General features: G+C 46.4%; 1 protein-coding gene across 3 annotated transcripts in view; it reads left to right on the top strand.

The window, feature by feature from the left end:
- INPP5A (inositol polyphosphate-5-phosphatase A) overlaps nt 1-17,847 on the top strand; it is a 182,043-nt gene that overhangs the window by 79,195 nt on the left and 85,001 nt on the right. For all 3 annotated transcript variants that reach the window (XM_033066179.1, XM_033066180.2, XM_033066181.2), the window contains exon 5: nt 17,055-17,118. In XM_033066179.1, coding sequence (XP_032922070.1) covers nt 17,055-17,118 — 64 coding nt within the window. The remainder of the gene's footprint in view (nt 1-17,054; nt 17,119-17,847) is intronic.

Raw genomic sequence — 17,847 nt, 5'->3', positions numbered from 1 at the left:
AATGCTCTGTTTGTCTCAACAAGACAAAGCGTGCAGTGGGTTCATTTGACTTGAAACATGTAATTAGCATAACCCTTCTGGATGCTTGTTTTATCATTTGCAATATAGTAAATGATTGATTATTGTCCTGTACCTTTTGAATGTCATTAACAGAATTGTTTTGTCCACTTGATTAATATGTTGTCTCAACCTCAGAATAATCAGATTAAGCTAGGTTGCCTTGTTCCTCCTGACTTGGAACGTTCCTGTTTCCATGCCCCATCTTCCCATGCAGGTTCTGTGTCGATTGTCCCTGGTGCTTTTTGTTCACTCCAGTGTTTCAGGACAGCTCCAGCTGGGACTCTCTCCTGATGTATGGAATGGGTGTTGCTATAAAAATGTATTTTATAAGTTAGTTAACTACTATCTTCTATGTTCAGACATTGAATTGAGAACAGAATTGAGGTGTTTTCACTACAGTTCCTGTGACAAATCAAGCGTCTGGTGTCCATGCATGTTTAGATCTTTCCAATATTTTAGGTATTATTTCACATCAGGGATCTCCAATTTTGAATGTGAGAGCCATAAGACACCAATGGTTTGTTTTATTTTCAGTCTTATTTTCTAAACCAAACCAAATTACGCAAAAGCCTGAGCCTTGTTCTTTGCAAGAATCAGTATTACAGGTTTTCAGTTGTGTGATAATTCACATTTGTGATCCATGAACTGTTGGCTGCATTAAATTGCTGACATCCCAGAGCTGAGCAGCTTTTGCTACAGTGATATTGGCTGATCTCAGATTAAGGAATGTTTCTTTTCATTGAACACATGCATTTTAACGTGTCCGGGTGTGAAGGCTGTTTATCAGATCTTGGTCCTAGATCCAGAAGAAGTGGGAATGTTTGAGCACTGGGCAGTTGCTGCTCAGGCCAGCCCGTGGGTGAGGTGCCCTGGAGCCTGTGCCTGTCCTGAGCTGGGCAGTGTGTGTGCCCATCTCTGCATCAGGAGATGGAAAAACACAGCAACAGCCAAAATGCCTTGACAACAAAACGTGAATGAAGCATAAACTTATGCTCCAGGATTAAGATTTAAGTTTCTGTCTGTCTGGGTCAATGTTTGAGGTTACTAAGTGTTTGAGTCATTGAACTTTAAGACTGCATTCATCACAGCTTCTAGACTAATATAAATTTCTTCCCATTAAGTCAATAAGCGTGGTTACATCAGACAGCAGTTCTGTCTAGAAACTAAGATTAATGTCCATCATAAAAGTGACATGAAGAGACAACTTGTTTGATTTATACAGACTATTTTTATCTTCTCAGTTTTAAAATAAAATTCAAGTTATTACTTCTATTTATATAGAAGTTTTCTTTTTCACTTCCACTGTTACTGAAACATTCCTTTCAGATGGTGGCTGCTTTGTCATCAGGTGTGACTGTAGGACAAGAAACCTTTCTTGTGGGTGTGCTAACAGCAAAACTGACTGACACCTTGCACTCCCTCAAAAGAGCCCTTTTCTTTTAGGCCTTTTAATTAATCTGTTTTCTGTAAGAAAGCATATTCCAGTTTACAGGTAGAAATTTGTTTCCATTCAGTTTTGCTCAGATTGATGTGTAAAACCTAGAAATGCTGGTGGTGCAGCAGCACAGGCTGGCTGAGCCCAGCTGTAACTCCAGGCTGGCTGAGCCCAGCTTTAATTCCAGGCTGGCTGAGCCCAGTTTTAATTCCAGACTGGCTGAACCCAGCTGTAACTCCAGACTGGCTGAGCCCAGCTGTAACTCCAGGTGTCCTGAGCCCAGCTGTAACTCCAGGTTTCCTGAGCCCAGCTGTTACTCCAGGTGTCCTGAGCCCAGCTCTAATTCCAGGTGTCCTGAGCCCAGCTGTAACTCCAGACTGGCTGAGCCCAGCTGTAATTCCAGACTGGCTGAGCCCAGCTGTAATTCCAGGTTTCCTGAGCCCGTGCCTCTCTCTCTGGGCTGTCCCAGCTGTCCCCAAGCCCGCTGTGCCTTGCCTGGTGCCACCACTGCCAGTCCCACAGAACGCTGGCACCGTCCTGAGCAGGAGCACACCTGCAGTTAAAGCCCCCCTAAATTTAATCTGCAGTTAAAGCTCCAGTAAGGTCAGGTCTCAGCTGCAGGTTTGGAGGCTTCCAGTCCCATCCCAAGCTCCCTTTTATCAACTCCATGTGATCCAGAAGCACAGAAGTTACAGAGCTGTGAGCTTTATCTGTGCTGTGGCTTTTAGTTATTGATGGATCAGCTTCATAAGTATGTTACAAGCTCTGCTGTTTTTGAAATGCTTAAAATATTTTTTCTTTACCGTTTTCTAGCTCAAAGCTAGAAAACAGAGGTAATATGGTGATGCTAGCAAGGCCAAAACCAGGGTTTGAGCAAGGCAGTGGTGACAGCACTAGTAAATGAAGTAACCTTACTTCACTTTTCATATGGCCTGTAGAGCCCTTTGGTTTTGTTTTCCTTTTTGAATTTGTCTTTTAGAAGTCAGGAATGCACGCTGAGATGCTGCCTTTGTAAGCCAGGCCCCCAGCTGAAGCTGGTGAAGCCTTTGGGCACAGTTGTGTTGTTTCTAGCTCAACACCTTCCATTCCCTTGTGGCAGTTCAGCAGCTGCAGCTCATCTGAGGCTCCCAGAGGTAAAGCATTCATGGAAACAATGAATTACAGTTCCAAGCAAAATATGGCAAGCATTTTTCTAGCAGGTTCTTCCTAAGCTGTTTGTGTGTTTTGTTTGTGAGATGAGCTGCTGCAGCAGGGAGGGTGGCATGCAGGGAGGGTTCCCCACCATGCAGCTGCATTTCTGCCTCTGCATGGACCCAAGCTGGGCACCTGGCACCCTGGGCACTTCCATCTCGTGCCCTGCTTGTCTCCAGGCTCTCAGCAGGACCAGCAGTGAAGGGTGAGCCAGCATTCCACTGCTCATGGATGTCTGTCACACTCACCAAATGCGCTCCCTGCACATTGCAAGTTTATTTTCCTGGCACGATGTAGGTTTTTGGGATTTCACAGAGAGAGTTGCCTTTGCTGTGCCCAGCCTTTCCTTGTCCCTGCTTCTCACAGCTGGGAATTGCCAGGCTCCCACAGGACAAGGAGGGGGCAAACAGGTCACAGCAAACTTTGCACTGGGCCCCTGCAGGAGGCAGAGGAGCACTGGGGAGTGTTTGCTGCACTGGGGCTGAGTCAGGGGGTGACAGTTCATTTTGGTTTTGAGCAATTTGGTTGGATTGCCAGAATTTCCAGAGAACAGTGTTCTTGTCTGCCATCAGAGCAGTGGAACCTGCCTGTCTGTAATAAATTTCAGGTGAGTGTGCTAAATGCCTTCTAATTGCAATCAGTCAACAGTGAGTTCCTTTAAAACATTGCTGTCTTACAGCACTGCACACATAATCTGCTATTTGTTCAAGCTGGGATGCAGGCTCTGCACTGGCCAGGAGTTTGCAGTGGTGGTCCCAGCAATTCCTCTGATGCTAAAAATCACAGCCCAAGCAAAGCACTTATGAACGCACAAAATGCACGGTATTATTGAAATTTTAAAAATCAATTAAAGCTTTTTTGTAATTGTCCACAGACATTGCATGCTCTGGTTGAATGGCAGTAGGTAATTTGTAAACTGGTTAGGTTCATTGTTGGCCATCTCTTAGAATTGATTGTCCTTTAATTAACTTATCTCTGCCATGCATGTAATGTGATTCCCAATAAAAATTACAGGATTTTAATTGAAATTGAAAAGATCTGAAAGGTAGAAATATAAATAATATGTGTTATATATGTACATACTCCAACTTGCATGGACATTCTGAAGAGACTTTAATAACAAGGCAGGTTTTCCATGTGATTTAATTATCAATAGACTTAACTGAGTATTTAGATTAGAAGAGTATAATCTGGTTTATTTCATAAAGAAAGGCTTTACATCTTTATATCCTTATTGATTTGCCAATACCATTTAATGAGTTTCAGTTCACAGAAGTTACATTAGTTGAAATACATCTTTGGAATTGGTCCATGTAGCTTTATTTTGGAAATGCAAGCACTTGAGGAAAATACTAAGCATAATTTAAAGTTAATTACAATAAAAGATTGCTCTGAAGTGTACATGAAGAAATGCATAATGGCAGCATGCATTTAGTTATTTTGAATAATCCAGTTATTCTGTATAATTCCAGGAAAATTAATTTATTGTCAGTAATCCTGATGTTTTCTTACATTTGCTAAACCAAACATGCTGCACATGTTTTCATTTATGCTTTCATTTTTAGTTTGCATACACTGATTTTTTTTTTTAAGATCCATCATAACTCAGTTTTAAACATTTTTACTGAACTGTGACAGAGTAAGCTTGAATTGTTCTACTATTGCTGCTTTGGTTTATATCACTATTCCTTTACCAAACCAGTGCAGTAACTGGTGCAAAGGCACACGGGCTTAAAATTCCTAATCACATAAATCACATTGCTCTTCCTTTCAGTGAAGTGAATCCTGTTAAGAAGTATCAGGTTTGGCTCCTTGTTAGCAATAATGATTTTTAAAAGCATATAATCTGCATCTTTGTGTCGAGCTGGACTGGCAGCAGAGCAGTGCAGTCACTGCACTGGGTCAGTTCTCTTTGCTCACTCACAAGGTTTAGCACCAAGTCTCTCTATTAGCAGCATCAAATAAAGGACAAAGAAAAGCTGGGAGAGAGACTTTGTGGTTTTTACTGTAAAATATTTTGTATTACATTGGGAAAAGTCAGTTGAGATGGCTTTTCAAATGTGGGCAGTTGTCACTGTATTTGTTACTCAGTGATGGTGCAGGCAGCACTGAGAGCGCCGGGTTTGGTGTGTCCAGAGAGGCACAGGGGTGAGAGCAGAGCTGTGGGAGGCTGCTCCAGGGGTTACAGGGACATTCCCCAGGCGTGCCCTGGGCCAGGGGCTCCAGGTGTCCCCTGGTGTGCCAGCCCTGCAGCTGCTGTCCCCAGCTCGGGAGCAGGGAGCAGAGCTGTGGGTGCTGTGCACGTCCCCGAGAGGCCAGCGGGTCCCTGGGCTGGGGCTGGAACTGAGGGAGCCGTGCAAGGACAGACACTGGTGTGGCTCTGTCACCAGGGATGGACACTGCCATGGCTCTGTCACCAGGGACACACACTGGCGTGGCTGTGTCACCAGGGATGGACACTGCCATGGCTCTGTCACCTGGGACAGACACTGCCGTGGCTGTGTCACCAGGGATGGACACTGGTGTGGCTGTGTCACCAAGGACAGACACTGCCATGGCTCTGTCACCAGGGACAGAGACTGGTGTGGCTGTGTCACCAGGGACAGACACTGCCGTGGCTGTGTCACCAGGGACAGACACTGGTGTGGCTCTGTCACCTGGGACAGACACTGCCATGGCTGTGTCACCAGGGACAGACACTGCCATGGCTCTGTCACCAGGGACACACACTGCCATGGCTGTGTCACCAGGGACAGGCACTGCCATGGCTCTGTCACCTGAGGCAGACACTGCCATGGCTGTGTCACCAGGGACAGACACTGGCGTGGCTGTGTCACCAAGGACAGACATTGGTGTGGCTGTGTCACCAAGGACAGACACTGCCATGGCTGTGTCACCAGGGACAGACACTGGCGTGGCTCTGTCACCAAGGACAGACACTGCCATGGCTGTGTCACCAGGGACAGACACTGGTGTGGCTCTGTCACCAAGGACAGACACTGCCATGGCTGTGTCACCAGGGACAGACACTGCCATGGCTCTGTCACCAAGGACAGACACTGCCATGGCTCTGTCACCAGGGACAGAGACTGGTGTGGCTGTGTCACCAGGGATGGACACTGCCATGGCTCTGTCACCAGGGACAGACACTGCCATGGCTCTGTCACCAGGGACAGACACTGCCATGGCTGTGTCACCAGGGACAGCTGCTGCCATGGCTCTGTCACCAGGGATGGACACTGCCATGGCTGTGTCACCAGGGACAGACACTGGTGTGGCTCTGTCACCAAGGACAGACACTGGCATGGCTCTGTCACCAGGGATGGACACTGCCGTGGCTCTGTCACCAGGGACAGACACTGCCATGGCTGTGTCACCAGGGCCAGGCAGTCAGGCCCAGCTCAGGCTCATCCCAGGGCAGAGCCAGCCCAGTTAAGGGCCAGACCCCAGCCCTGTGCTGCTCCCAGCTCCAGCCCTGTCCCCTGGGCAGTGCCAGGTGGGATCCCAGAGTCCCAGGACAGTGTCCTTGGAAGTGACCACCCAGTTCCAAGCTCTGCCACAGGCAGGCTAGCTCAGCTTGCTCAGGGCAAGGACTCAGGTGAGAAGGACTGGGTCTGCAGGGACATCACCCTTGGAAGGCACTTGCATTCTGAATGTGCAAAAGAGTGTATTGAAACAGGAGTTTGTGCAGGGCAGTGTGCTCAGGGGGTCTGCTCAACCTCATGCTTGAGTAGAATAATAACCATGTACAAAAAGAGTGGAGCAGACAGAGTAGAAAACACGAGTAACCTTGTGGTTATCTTTTCTCTGGTGGGCTGTAGGCTCTGTGCTGGATTCTGGCCTTGGCTGGGTGCTCAGTGCTGTCTCCAGCAGAGCCCTGGCAGTTTGCTGCTGTGGCTGCTGGGTTTGCAGTGTGGTGCCCTGGTGGGGCTGCCCAGGAGGATTGCTGCAGGGGTACCAGGGCTGTAGCTGAGCACCAGAGGGGTACAGCTGACATGACTGATAATCCCAGCTTCTCCAGCAGATTGCCAGAGCGTTGTGTTCTCCTTCTTCATCTGTGCAGGAAGGAGAAATGATGATTTCAGTGTCCTCAAGGTTGTTGCCCTTGCAAGAAGCTGTTCTGTGCCTCAAACCTGTGACCCTCTTTTGAGGCTGCCTTGTTCTTCTGCAGTTCATCTTTGTTATGTTAATTTAAAAATTTAACAGGTTTATTAATCCTGCAGAATTTATTATAGTCAAACATGAGATATTATTAAGTTGCTATTGTACAGAGCATTTACCTTTGCTGTTGGAATGACTTGTCCTCTGCATTGGCAGACACAGAAACATTCATTTTGTTTCCTAATTAGGAGAGCTGCAATCAGGAACCATGACAGGGTTCAGCTCCTCGGTGTACAGCATGCCAGGTTCCATAGTGCAGGCTTTATAAAATTCTCTTTAATTCAAGAACAGAATATCATTAACTTTGTAAGTGGATGAATACAATGGACAAGCAATTTAATTAACTTCTAACATTGGATGTTGGACAGGAGACAAAATGAAATTATGCACATATTTCTTATGCAGGCAGTCAACCTTGAAAGGGGCTTGATTGTGATGGGTCAGACAAGGGGACAGCTTTGTCCAATTATTTGATGTTTAGTCCTAGAATATGAAATTTGAAATTTGGTACTTTGTAAATCAATCATCTCTTATTTTGAGGCAGCTACAAAGGTTCTCTGAGATACAAAACAACCACCAGTGACTGTGACATGCTAAATACAACCTTTTACCACATGGCACTTTCCCATTTGCAGATGACCTGTATAATGCTAAATGAAATGGGCATTAATGCCTCCTCATCAAATTGAATTTGTCATCTTGAGTGTATTATGTAAGAACATATCAATGAAATACTGTATTGATTTAAAGTTTTCAAAATTAAAATTATTTAGCATCAACTCAATGTAGCAGGAGTCACTCAGCTTACCAGTTTCCCCCAAGATAAAATGCCTTTTTTTAAACTAGAAGTAAACTGTGGTAAAGCATTGAACATCCATCAGTTGTTCCATCTGCTCAGAATCCACGCAGTTTGTGTCCCTGCATGTGCTGAGGGCACAGCCTGTCCTGTGTGACACCTGTGTGACACCTGTGTGACACCTGTGTGACACCAGGGAGGGTCGCACAGCTGGCACTGGTAGCTCTGACCCCTGCACTGCAGGATGGGCTTTTTCTGATGCTGCTCTCCCTGCCAGCTGCAAAAATAAATGTGAAACAGCAGGGACAGTACAGGTGAAAAATAATATTCTGCACGTGCATGTTACCTTCTGCAACCTGAGATTCAAGCTTGAAATTCAGGAAGTGTTGCCACTATCCACATGATAAATGTGGATCTTTGGATAATTTTTTGAGCTTGTCAAGAATTTTTAACTTCCTAGGGGACATGCTTGGCTCTCCATAAGGTTCAACACTGAAATAACCATGAGCATTTACCTGATTATCTTTTGAGAAGTTATGCTTCTCCTCTGCTGTGCTCACAGCTAGAAATTGGACTCCCCTTCTGTCCCTTCCCATCCTGAGGAGCTGGTGAATATTCTGAGCGTGGCCTTGGAGCCCTGGGCGTGCTGAGCAGAGGTTTTGGCTCTCTGGGCACTCTCAGCCCTGGGCTGCAGCTCTGGATCCTGGGTCCAGCAGCTCCTTCCTGCCCTGGTGCAGAGCCAAGCTGGTGCCTCTTATCCTGATTGGGGCCTCCAGAGTGCTTGAGTAATAGAAATATTAAATAACAGCATGATTAATGACTTTGTGAAGGCTCTGCTTTGCGTTCAGGAATATTGATAAGTGGTGCTTTTTATAAGTGCTCAGCACACACACACTTCCTTTGGCTTGGGCTGGTTCCTGGCTCTGGCACTAATCTCGGTTTGCAGGAAAAGAACCTCTGTCTGATATTTTTTTAGTTTAATTGATTTGTAATTAAAATAGGAAATGTTTTTTGTGAAATGTGTCAGCATCAAAAGTGGCATTAAATATTCTTTGTTCATGCATTAGGTTACATGCAGGTTGCTCATTTACTCACTGGACATGTTTATATAAATCTCAGAGGTTTTGTTTGTTAATTTTTCTCTTGTTAAATTAACCAGTCCCAAATAATGTTTATAAGTTGAAAATTATTTTCACTTGCTGTAACAAAATTATTAAGAGGTGATAGAGGTGGATTATGTCAGTTGAAGGTCCCTCATTTTTCTATTAGTCTTCAGAATAGGAAAATGGAAGCTCCTTTTTGTCCAGAAACAAATGGATTACAAATAAATTGGAATTTTTTAAGGCAGGAGAACTTCTAAAGACAAAACCAGTATGTAGAAATTATTGTAGAAATGCAGAAAGATATTTGGAGGTACGGATCTGATACTTACAGTCAAGAAACTCCCAGGATTTAGGGACTCCTAGAGCTGGGCACCCTTTTTATCCCCACCTGCATCTGCTGCTTCCAGAAGTCTCTAATACTCCAACAAAATTGACTTTACTGGAAGTGGGCACTGGAGACACTGCTGAGATACATCAGCACGTGGCTTCTTCACAACATGGGTATTACAAATACAACATATGTTTTATTTATTTATTTATGGACACTGTATGTTTAGATTATGATGCATAATTCTGGTTTTGGTTTTCTGGAGCAAGAGAATCTGCAGTGCCAGTCCTACCACTGATTTTAGTCCTTCTGAGTGGACAGTTCCAGCTGGTTTAATGGAAATATCTCATGTATCTGAAAGGTGTTTTTAATACAGACCAAGGTCTGTTTAGAGGGAGTTTCTGAAGTTTGTCAGTGAGCATTTGGAGCCCACTGGCTGTGACACAAGGTGTGATTATGGCAATGCTGTTGCAGTGAAGCTGATAGGTGTGTTTGCAGTGCAGAGCTGCAGCAGTGGGGTGGAATTGTTTGGAATTCTGGATTGGGCTCCATCTGTCTGCGCTTCAGGTGGAGCAGGGCAGTCTCAATGGCACTCTGATTGTATGTGCTCTAGCTGATAAGTCTAATTCAGGAAATGATAAATTGCTGGACACCTAATTTGTTTGCAAATAAGAAGTGATAGAGTATTTTTTAATGAGTTGATCAGTGTACCCAGCCTGGTTTTTTAACCTTGAATGGGTATAGACGGTTGGTGTTAATTTGGTGGATTGAGCATGCCAAGAACCGCAGGCAGAAACTGTACCAAGCCTCGAGGGTGTCACTGTTCAGGTGTGCTGGATCCAGCCTGCACTGCAGCCTGCCCTTCCCCTGTTTTTGGGAAAGTGGCAGTTGTATCAAAACTGATATTTTATGGAAAACTAAGAGCAGGTGTTTTCACAAAGCGTTTCCAAACTGCCACAAAAAGCCAAGGCAGCCGTGGTTGTTTCCCAGCAGGATTCCAGAGCTGTTCTGCTGTGGCTGTACCTGTGTCAGGGCACTCTGCAGAGCAGTGCCATCACTGAGCTGTGTCAGGGCACCCTGCAGAGCAGTGCCATCACTGAGCTGTGTCAGGATTCCAGAGCTGTTCTGCTGTGGCTGTACCTGTGTCAGGGCACCCTGCAGAGCCCTGCCCATCACTGAGCTGTGTCAGGTACCCTGCAGAGCAGTGCCATCACTGAGCTGTGTCAGGGCACCCTGCAGAGCAGTGCCATCACTGAGCTGTGTCAGGTACCCTCTGTCCATCAGGGCACCCTGCAGAGCCCTGCCCATCACTGAGCTGTGTCAGGGCACCCTGCAGAGCCCTGCCCATCACTGAGCTGTGTCAGGGCACCCTGCAGAGCAGTGCCATCACTGAGCTGTGTCAGGTATCCCCAGTCCATCAGGGCACCCTGCAGAGCAGTGCCATCACTGAGCTGTGTCAGGTATCCCCAGTCCATCACGGCAGAGCCCTGCCCATCACTGAGCTGTGTCAGGGCACCCTGCAGAGCTGTGCCATCACTGAACCATGCTCAGGTACCTCAGTCCATCAGGGCACCCTGCAGAGCAGTCCCATCACTGAGCTGTGTCAGGGCACCCAGCAGAGCAGTGCCATCACTGAGCTGTGTCAGCAGGTACAGGGCAGGAGGGTACCCACAGCCCTGCTGGGTTGGTGGCAAGCAGCCCCTGGGCACAGGCAGCCACTGTGCTGGTCCAGGTCCCACTTTGTCCCATTTTGGGTGTTTGTTTGAAGTCTCATAAGCGTCCCTGGGACATGGATGAGCCCAGGCTGGGATAGAATTTATTGCAGTCCGTGCAGTGCCCTTGGCAGCTCCAGAGTGACATTGCTGTCAGCCTGTCTGGGCTGGCAGAGCCACCAGTGCTGGGCTGGCCCTGGCTGAGAGGTGGCCACTCACAGACTCCATCTGGCTAATGGGAAACTAATGCTGCTCTTGATGTTGGGGTTTATAAACATGTGAAATACTTTTTTAATTGTTGGTAGCAAAGCAGGCGGACAATCAATAGAGTCAGGCGTGCCAAACTCACTGTTGACATTCAGCAGAGCCAAAAAGGCTGGTGGGAGATAAGGGCTTCCTGTCAGCAGTGCTCGTGCTAATTCATATTCAGACATTGTCATGTTCCATGATAAATGAATTCCTTGAACTATATTGATATAGGAGGTTAAACATTGAAAAAGTTGGGCTGAACTTTGACTTTAAATATTCATTAAAGCTAATTATGGATTTTATGACTACATGAATTACAGTTTCTGTGTCATCATTGGCAATTTATTTTAAATATATTTAAAGCAATCTTTATATATTAACTGTCACATTTAGTGAGGTAGCGCAGTAAATGTTTACTCTGTACAGTAATTAAACTTTTATTCATCTATTTCCTTTTTGCATTAAATATCCACAGTTGAAATGGACTTTAAAAAGAAATTATGCCAATTAACTGTTTAAAAAAACCCTATAGCTATTAAAATCTTCAAATTTTTGTGGCAGAATTTCTGTATAATTAAAGGAATAGTGCTTTTGATTATGCCAGGTGTGTAATTCATCAGAAGCAATTGTTTCTCTTGCCATCAGCACTCGTTTTCCCAGACGAGTCTTTCTGTATGGAGTAATGAAAGAAATCTCTAATACTGTAATGAGTATCATCCTGGATCCTAATTAAGTGCAGTGGATGTTCTACTTCAGGCTGCTAGCAGGGAGAAGCAGCCTGGTTTTTCCTCCATAAAGCATTTCTGGGGGGTGTGAAGCTCCTGTACTGAACGTGCTCACCCTGGGCCGGGTGCTGCTGTGTCCCCAGCGCAGTGCAGGTGAGACACAGGCGTGGGAGGAACAGCCAGGTACTTGTGTCAGTCCGGAAAAAGCTTTTTGTTAACAGCAGCACTGCCTGAGATAACAGGGCAGCCTTTCCCCGATCCCCAGCGCTCCCAGAAGGGCCATTCTCACAAAGGGCAGGATGTGTTTGCTGTGTACCTGCACTTGGTGACCGTGATACCGAAACAGCTCCTGGCACTTTACAAAGGGAATGTTCCCTGCTGTGCTGCAGGATCCTGGGTGCTGCTCTGACTGATTTCAGGGCTGTTAAAGCCAGGCTGTGGGGTTTAGTGAACAAGGGGACAGCAGAAAAATCTGTTTTACCATCTTGTGTGTTTCTCAAGAGCCTGGCCAAGCTACAAATGAGTATTGTTCATGGCTGTGCCACCTGAGTTTCTGTTCTGGCACTGAGTTACTGGCAGTCCCTATGGTATTTCCTCATGGCCACAGGTGTTGCTCTGAAGTGTCCCTGCACTTCTGGGCACCCCAGACTCTGATGAAGTTCTTTCTGTCCTGTCAGCTCCTTTATTGGTAAGGTACAAATCAAGGATTCACAGAATCATGGCTTGGGTTGAAGGGACCCCAAATCCCACCCAGTGCCGTGGCAGGGACACCTCCCACTGTCCCCAGTGTCCAGCCTGGCCTTGGGCACTGCCAGGGATCCAGGGGCAGCCACAGCTGCTCTGGGCACCAGGGAACAATTCCTTCCTAGTTCACCTGGCTGATCAGTCCTGGGAACAACGTGTGCTGTCCCTGTACCCCTGGGGCACAGCTTGGGCTGGTCTGGTGGCACTTCTGGTGGCACTGAGTGCAGTGACCTTGGTACAGTTACAGAACCAGGGGCTGCCAGGTTGGCCTGATGAGTTGGGAAATTTCTGATCTGAGCCTAACTGTGAGCCATGCATTCATCACTGTGCCCTAAGGCCACCAAAACAGGATTCCCCACTGGTCTGTGTTTGCACATCCAGCAGAGAAGCTGTGGCTGCTGCCTGCACTCACTGCCCTGGGAAGCTGGGGCAGCAGAGCCTGTGCCAACCCCTGGGCAAGCCTTGGGCCAGCAGTGTCCCAAGTGACAGGGGACAGGAGCTGTGTGTGAGCCCTGAGCTCTGTGCAGGTGACAGGAGCTGTGTGTGAGCCCTGAGCTCTGTGCAGGTGACAGGAGCTGTGTGTGAGCCCTGAGCTCTGTACAGGTGACAGGAGCTGTGTGTGAGCCCTGAGCTCTGTGCAGGTGACAGGAGCTGTGCTGTGTGTGAGCCCTGAGCTCTGTGCAGGTGACAGGAGCTGTGCTGTGTGTGAGCCCTGAGCTCTGTGCAGGTGACAGGAGCTCTGTGTGTGAGCTCTGTACAGGTGACAGGAGCTGTGTGTGAGCCCTGAGCTCGGTGCAGGTGACAGGAGCTGTGTGTGAGCCCTGAGCTCTGTGCAGGTGACAGGAGCTGTGTGTGAGCCCTGAGCCCTGTGCAGGTGACAGGAGCTGTGCTGTGTGTGAGCCCTGAGCTCTGTGCAGGTGACAGGAGCTGTGTGTGAGCCCTGAGCTCTGTGCAGGTGACAGGAGCTGTGCTGTGTGTGAGCCCTGAGCTCTGTGCAGGTGACAGGAGCTGTGCTGTGTGTGAGCCCTGAGCTCTGTGCAGGTGACAGGAGCTGTGCTGTGTGTGAGCCCTGAGCTCTGTGCAGGTGACAGGAGCTGTGTGTGAGTCCTGAGCTCTGTGCAGGTGACAGGAGCTGTGTGTGAGCCCTGAGCTCTGTGCAGGTGACAGGAGCTGTGTGTGAGCTCTGTGCAGGTGACAGGAGCTGAGCTGTGTGTGAGCCCTGAGCTCTGTGCAGGTGATAGGAGCTGTGTGTGAGCTCTGTGCAGGTGACAGGAGCTGTGCTGTGTGTGAGCCCTGAGCTCTGTACAGGTGATAGGAGCTGTGTGTGAGCCCTGAGCTCTGTGCAGGTGACAGGAGCTGTGTGTGAGCTCTGTGTGAGCTCTGTGCAGGTGACAGGAGCTGTGTGTGAGCTCTGTGCAGGTGACAGGAGCTGTGTGTGAGCTCTGTGCAGGTGACAGGAGCTCTGTGTGAGCTCTGTGCAGGTGACAGGAGCTCTGTGTGAGCTCTGTGCAGGTGACAGGAGCTGTGTGTGAGCTCTGTGCAGGTGACAGGAGCTCTGTGTGAGCTCTGTGCAGGTGACAGGAGCTGTGTGTGAGCTCTGTGCAGGTGACAGGAGCTGTGTATGAGCCCTGAGCTCACAACTTGGCTGCTCTGGGTGCTGCAGATGATCTCCTGCAGGCTGCTGTGCTCAGGGGGATCGCAGCTCTGTCTGGAGGGGCAGTGCAGCAGGTGCAGTGTCCCTGATGTAGGGGCAGGTCAGCCTCAGTGCCCTTGGTTATTTTCCAGGTTTCTGCTCCAGAAGGGCTGTGCTGAAGAGGCCCTGATGTCCCTGGGGCTGGGGAGGGAGGGACAGTGACAGTGTGAGCACCGAGCTGCCATTTGAGCAGAAACACCTATTTACAGGTGGTGTGGAAAATTACTCCTATCAGCAGAAGTCATCCATCTCAGCAGCCTTTCAAGTGGACAAATAATAGCTTTCTTTCCTTATGTTTGAGGTGTTTAAAGTTAAGATGTTTGGGTGGTTTATAATCTGTAATGTGTTCCTGTGTTGTATCACTTAGATATTGTATGTGCTGCTGTATGCATCAGTACTGCTTTTTCCAAGGATACTGAAATTGTAAATAAGAAAATAAAGCAAAGCTCTTAGACTTTAAATTAATCTCATTTAACTTTATTGTTAAACTGACATTTTATGAGAAATAAATTGAATTAACATAATCGCCTCAACAAAAGGGACACGGCAGTAGGCCCTGGAAGGATTTTTTAATATATTTCATTGTGTTAGGACAAGTAATTATAAGTGCATTCCATCACTTTTACAAGTTCACATTATGTACCTAAGCCTGATTAAGTCTGTAATAATGTGGAGATAGCGATAGCTGTAATTTCCATTCCATTACAGCTTTGATTCCTGTGAGTGGGGTGTTTGGAATTGCACAGTCCCAGCCAGTGGGAGTGTTAGAGCTATCAGCTCCTGGAGCCTGACAGAGTTACCTCAGCACTGCCACACATTCACGTGCAGGAGAAGTTGGTACTCAGTGCCACAACTGTGGACTATCAAACCCAACTTCTGCTGCAGAAGTCTTAAAGATTAGTTTTTAAAAATGAGATTAAAACTGTAGAAAGTTAAGCAATGAGCAAATTGTGACACTCAGAAGTGAAGTTGTAGCTTAAGCATGAATGGCAGAACTGTTTTTAATAGTTATGACACCCTAAGTGAGGCAGGGTTTAGAGCATCTGTTTTTTCTTGGTTTACTTGTTGATACACTACACAGAGAAGCTACAGAGTTCACAATTCTGTCACCTAGAATTAAATGGTCACCTGTTTTTAGCATTATTTGTACCTGATTTGGATTGGCACTATTTCCAAATACAGATTTCCATCTCAGCTGGGCACGGGAGCTGCAGTGAGAGCGAGGGGAAGGTTTGCCAGGAGGGTGTGAGCACCAGGAGCAGCAGCTCGGAGGGGAGCAGGCTCCAGCTCAGCAGAGTTCTGGGTCTCCTGGGCAATGCCCTGAGCAGCCTGCATGGGACAGGGCTGGGCTGGAAACCCCCAGGTCCCTTCCCAGCATGGCTCTGCTGCCTGCACTGTGGGGAAAGAGGAAAAGCTCCTTTTAAACATGACTGAGATGTTACAGGTATTCTGGATCACCCTGGGTTGCTGACACAGCCTAGGATTTCCCATTCCAGGATTCCTTTTCCATTTGCTTTTCAATTTTTCATCCTTGAGGTATTTGGGATGATGCTTTCCCAATGCTTGCCAAGGCTCCTTTCTTTTTCTTCTCAAGGCCATGTAAGAGAAAAAGCTGTGTCCTTATAATGAGTTCTTAGAGAGTATTATTATATACCAAACGTTACCTTTATATATGTCAGATTTTGCCCTGTGCATTGAAGAAACAGATGGCCAGATGGGATTATCAGGTGGCAGTGTTTTTGTCTTGTACCAGGATTTATTTTCTCCTGGCCATGTGTCCTGCTTGCAGCACACTTAACCCTGAGTCCTTCGCAGGGATGTCTCCTGCAGCTCCTTGTTCACCTCCTCCATGTTATAAAAAAGAAACCCAAAGGCCCAAAGGAATCTGCCTGGGTCACAGGAGTACTCATCAATTAAACTGCTCCTGTTGGATGGACCAATATGTCAAGAGATGGGCAGGACCTCCTGTTTGTGCTTTTGACAAATCAGCAAATGTCTGATCTCTGGATGAGATTGCATCTCATCAATAATGCAGCAGCCACCAGCCAAGCCCTGCTGTGCTGGGAGGGGTTTGTTGGTGGAGAGGAAAAGATGCAATGAAATTAAATCCTCCTGTTTGGTTCATGTGTTGCTTCTTTTCTTCTTCTTAGTAAGAGTTTATCCATTAGCAGGCTGGTTTTTTCTCAATTTCTGTTGGATGCATCAACAGGTTTATCTAAAGGCTCATCAAGTCCTCCTTTTAATTATTTTTTTCTCTTTTAAATATTCCACCATAAAATCTATTTGCCCCTGGTTTTTTTTTTCCTTTCTTACTTTTATTTTCATTTGCTCTCTTCTAATATGTAATTCTCCTGTCATGAGCTGGGGAAAAGCAGTAAATGACATGTCTGTGGAGGGGCCAAGGCCAGCAGCAAAGGGTGGCCAAGCCCTTGTGACTCCAGAGAACTTCAAAATTGCCCTCATTTCCTGTACCACATGCTCTAAAAGCTTTGGTTTTGTTTTGAAAGTCAAGAAGTTGTCAGGACTCTATAACAGAATTGTTATAAAATTATAAATGTTATAAAAAAGGCTGTATTTTTGGAGCTCAGAAAGGCATCTGTCTGTGCCCTTATCACGGTCAGTCAGCTGATAGAGATCATCTTTATAATTACTGATTACATTTCCCAGAAGCAACAAAATTAATATTTTTATAGATCTTAGAAAATGTAAACATCAGTAATTTTATTTATTTATTAGTATTTAATTTCTTGAATTTGGGCTTTTTTCTAATTGGAAAGCCTGATGCTCTTTCAGGTTTTGTTAGCCAAAGTGTATATATTTTTATAATTTCATGTTTTATTGTTGTTTTTTTTTACAGGCTCTAGGAAGTTTTTACTTTCTTCATGAATCTTTGAAAAACATCTACCAGTTTGATTTTAAAGGTAAGCAGAGGAATTAAATGTTTTTAATGCTCAATTGGCTTTTATATATCAAGGCAGCTTTCCCATCCTCTTTTCTGGTGGTGGTGCCTGGCGGTGTTTCCATGTTATGCAGACTCCTAAATGCAGGCAGCCCCTCGGTGGCAGGTGTTGTTTCCTTCCCTTTTAAAGACCTTTTAGAAGTCAATGCACTGGGCACAGCTGCAAGCCCAGCATTAATCATTGCCATGCACCTGTAGGTCCACAGTGATCCCTGAGCAGTTCAGAACTCCGAGTGGCCACAAGGCTCTTCCAGGGAGCTCAGACCCAGCACCAAGACCTGAACTGTCCAGCAGTGAGGGTCATTTTGCAAAGCAGCTGAGGTGATTTATGGCTTGGATTACCTGGAGCAGAGCAGGTCAGCAGGAGGGTGGCACTGCCCTAACCCACAGTGATCCTTTGGGTTGGAGGTCTGGCTGTGTCTCACAAGTCTGAAAGTAATGCTAGGCTATATACATTAAATATTAGAAATATCATAGAAAATTATTGAATGCTTTCCTGAATATAGAGAAGATTATATAAAATTTATGTCATTTCAGTTGAGATCTGTACCTATTTAATACAAAAATATCCTGAGCTTCAATTAGCTTCCTGAGCTGAGTCACATTAATACTACATCTAGCATCCCATTAATGTGAGGCACTGCTGAAATAGTGGTGACTATGGACTGAACTAATTGCCATAATTATATAG

Source organism: Catharus ustulatus, chromosome 8 (assembly GCF_009819885.2).
Source record: "Catharus ustulatus isolate bCatUst1 chromosome 8, bCatUst1.pri.v2, whole genome shotgun sequence".
NCBI classification, from domain to species: Eukaryota; Metazoa; Chordata; class Aves; order Passeriformes; family Turdidae; genus Catharus; species Catharus ustulatus.
Note: the sequence above shows the minus strand (reverse complement) of the source record. Positions and strands in the feature narration are given on the sequence as shown.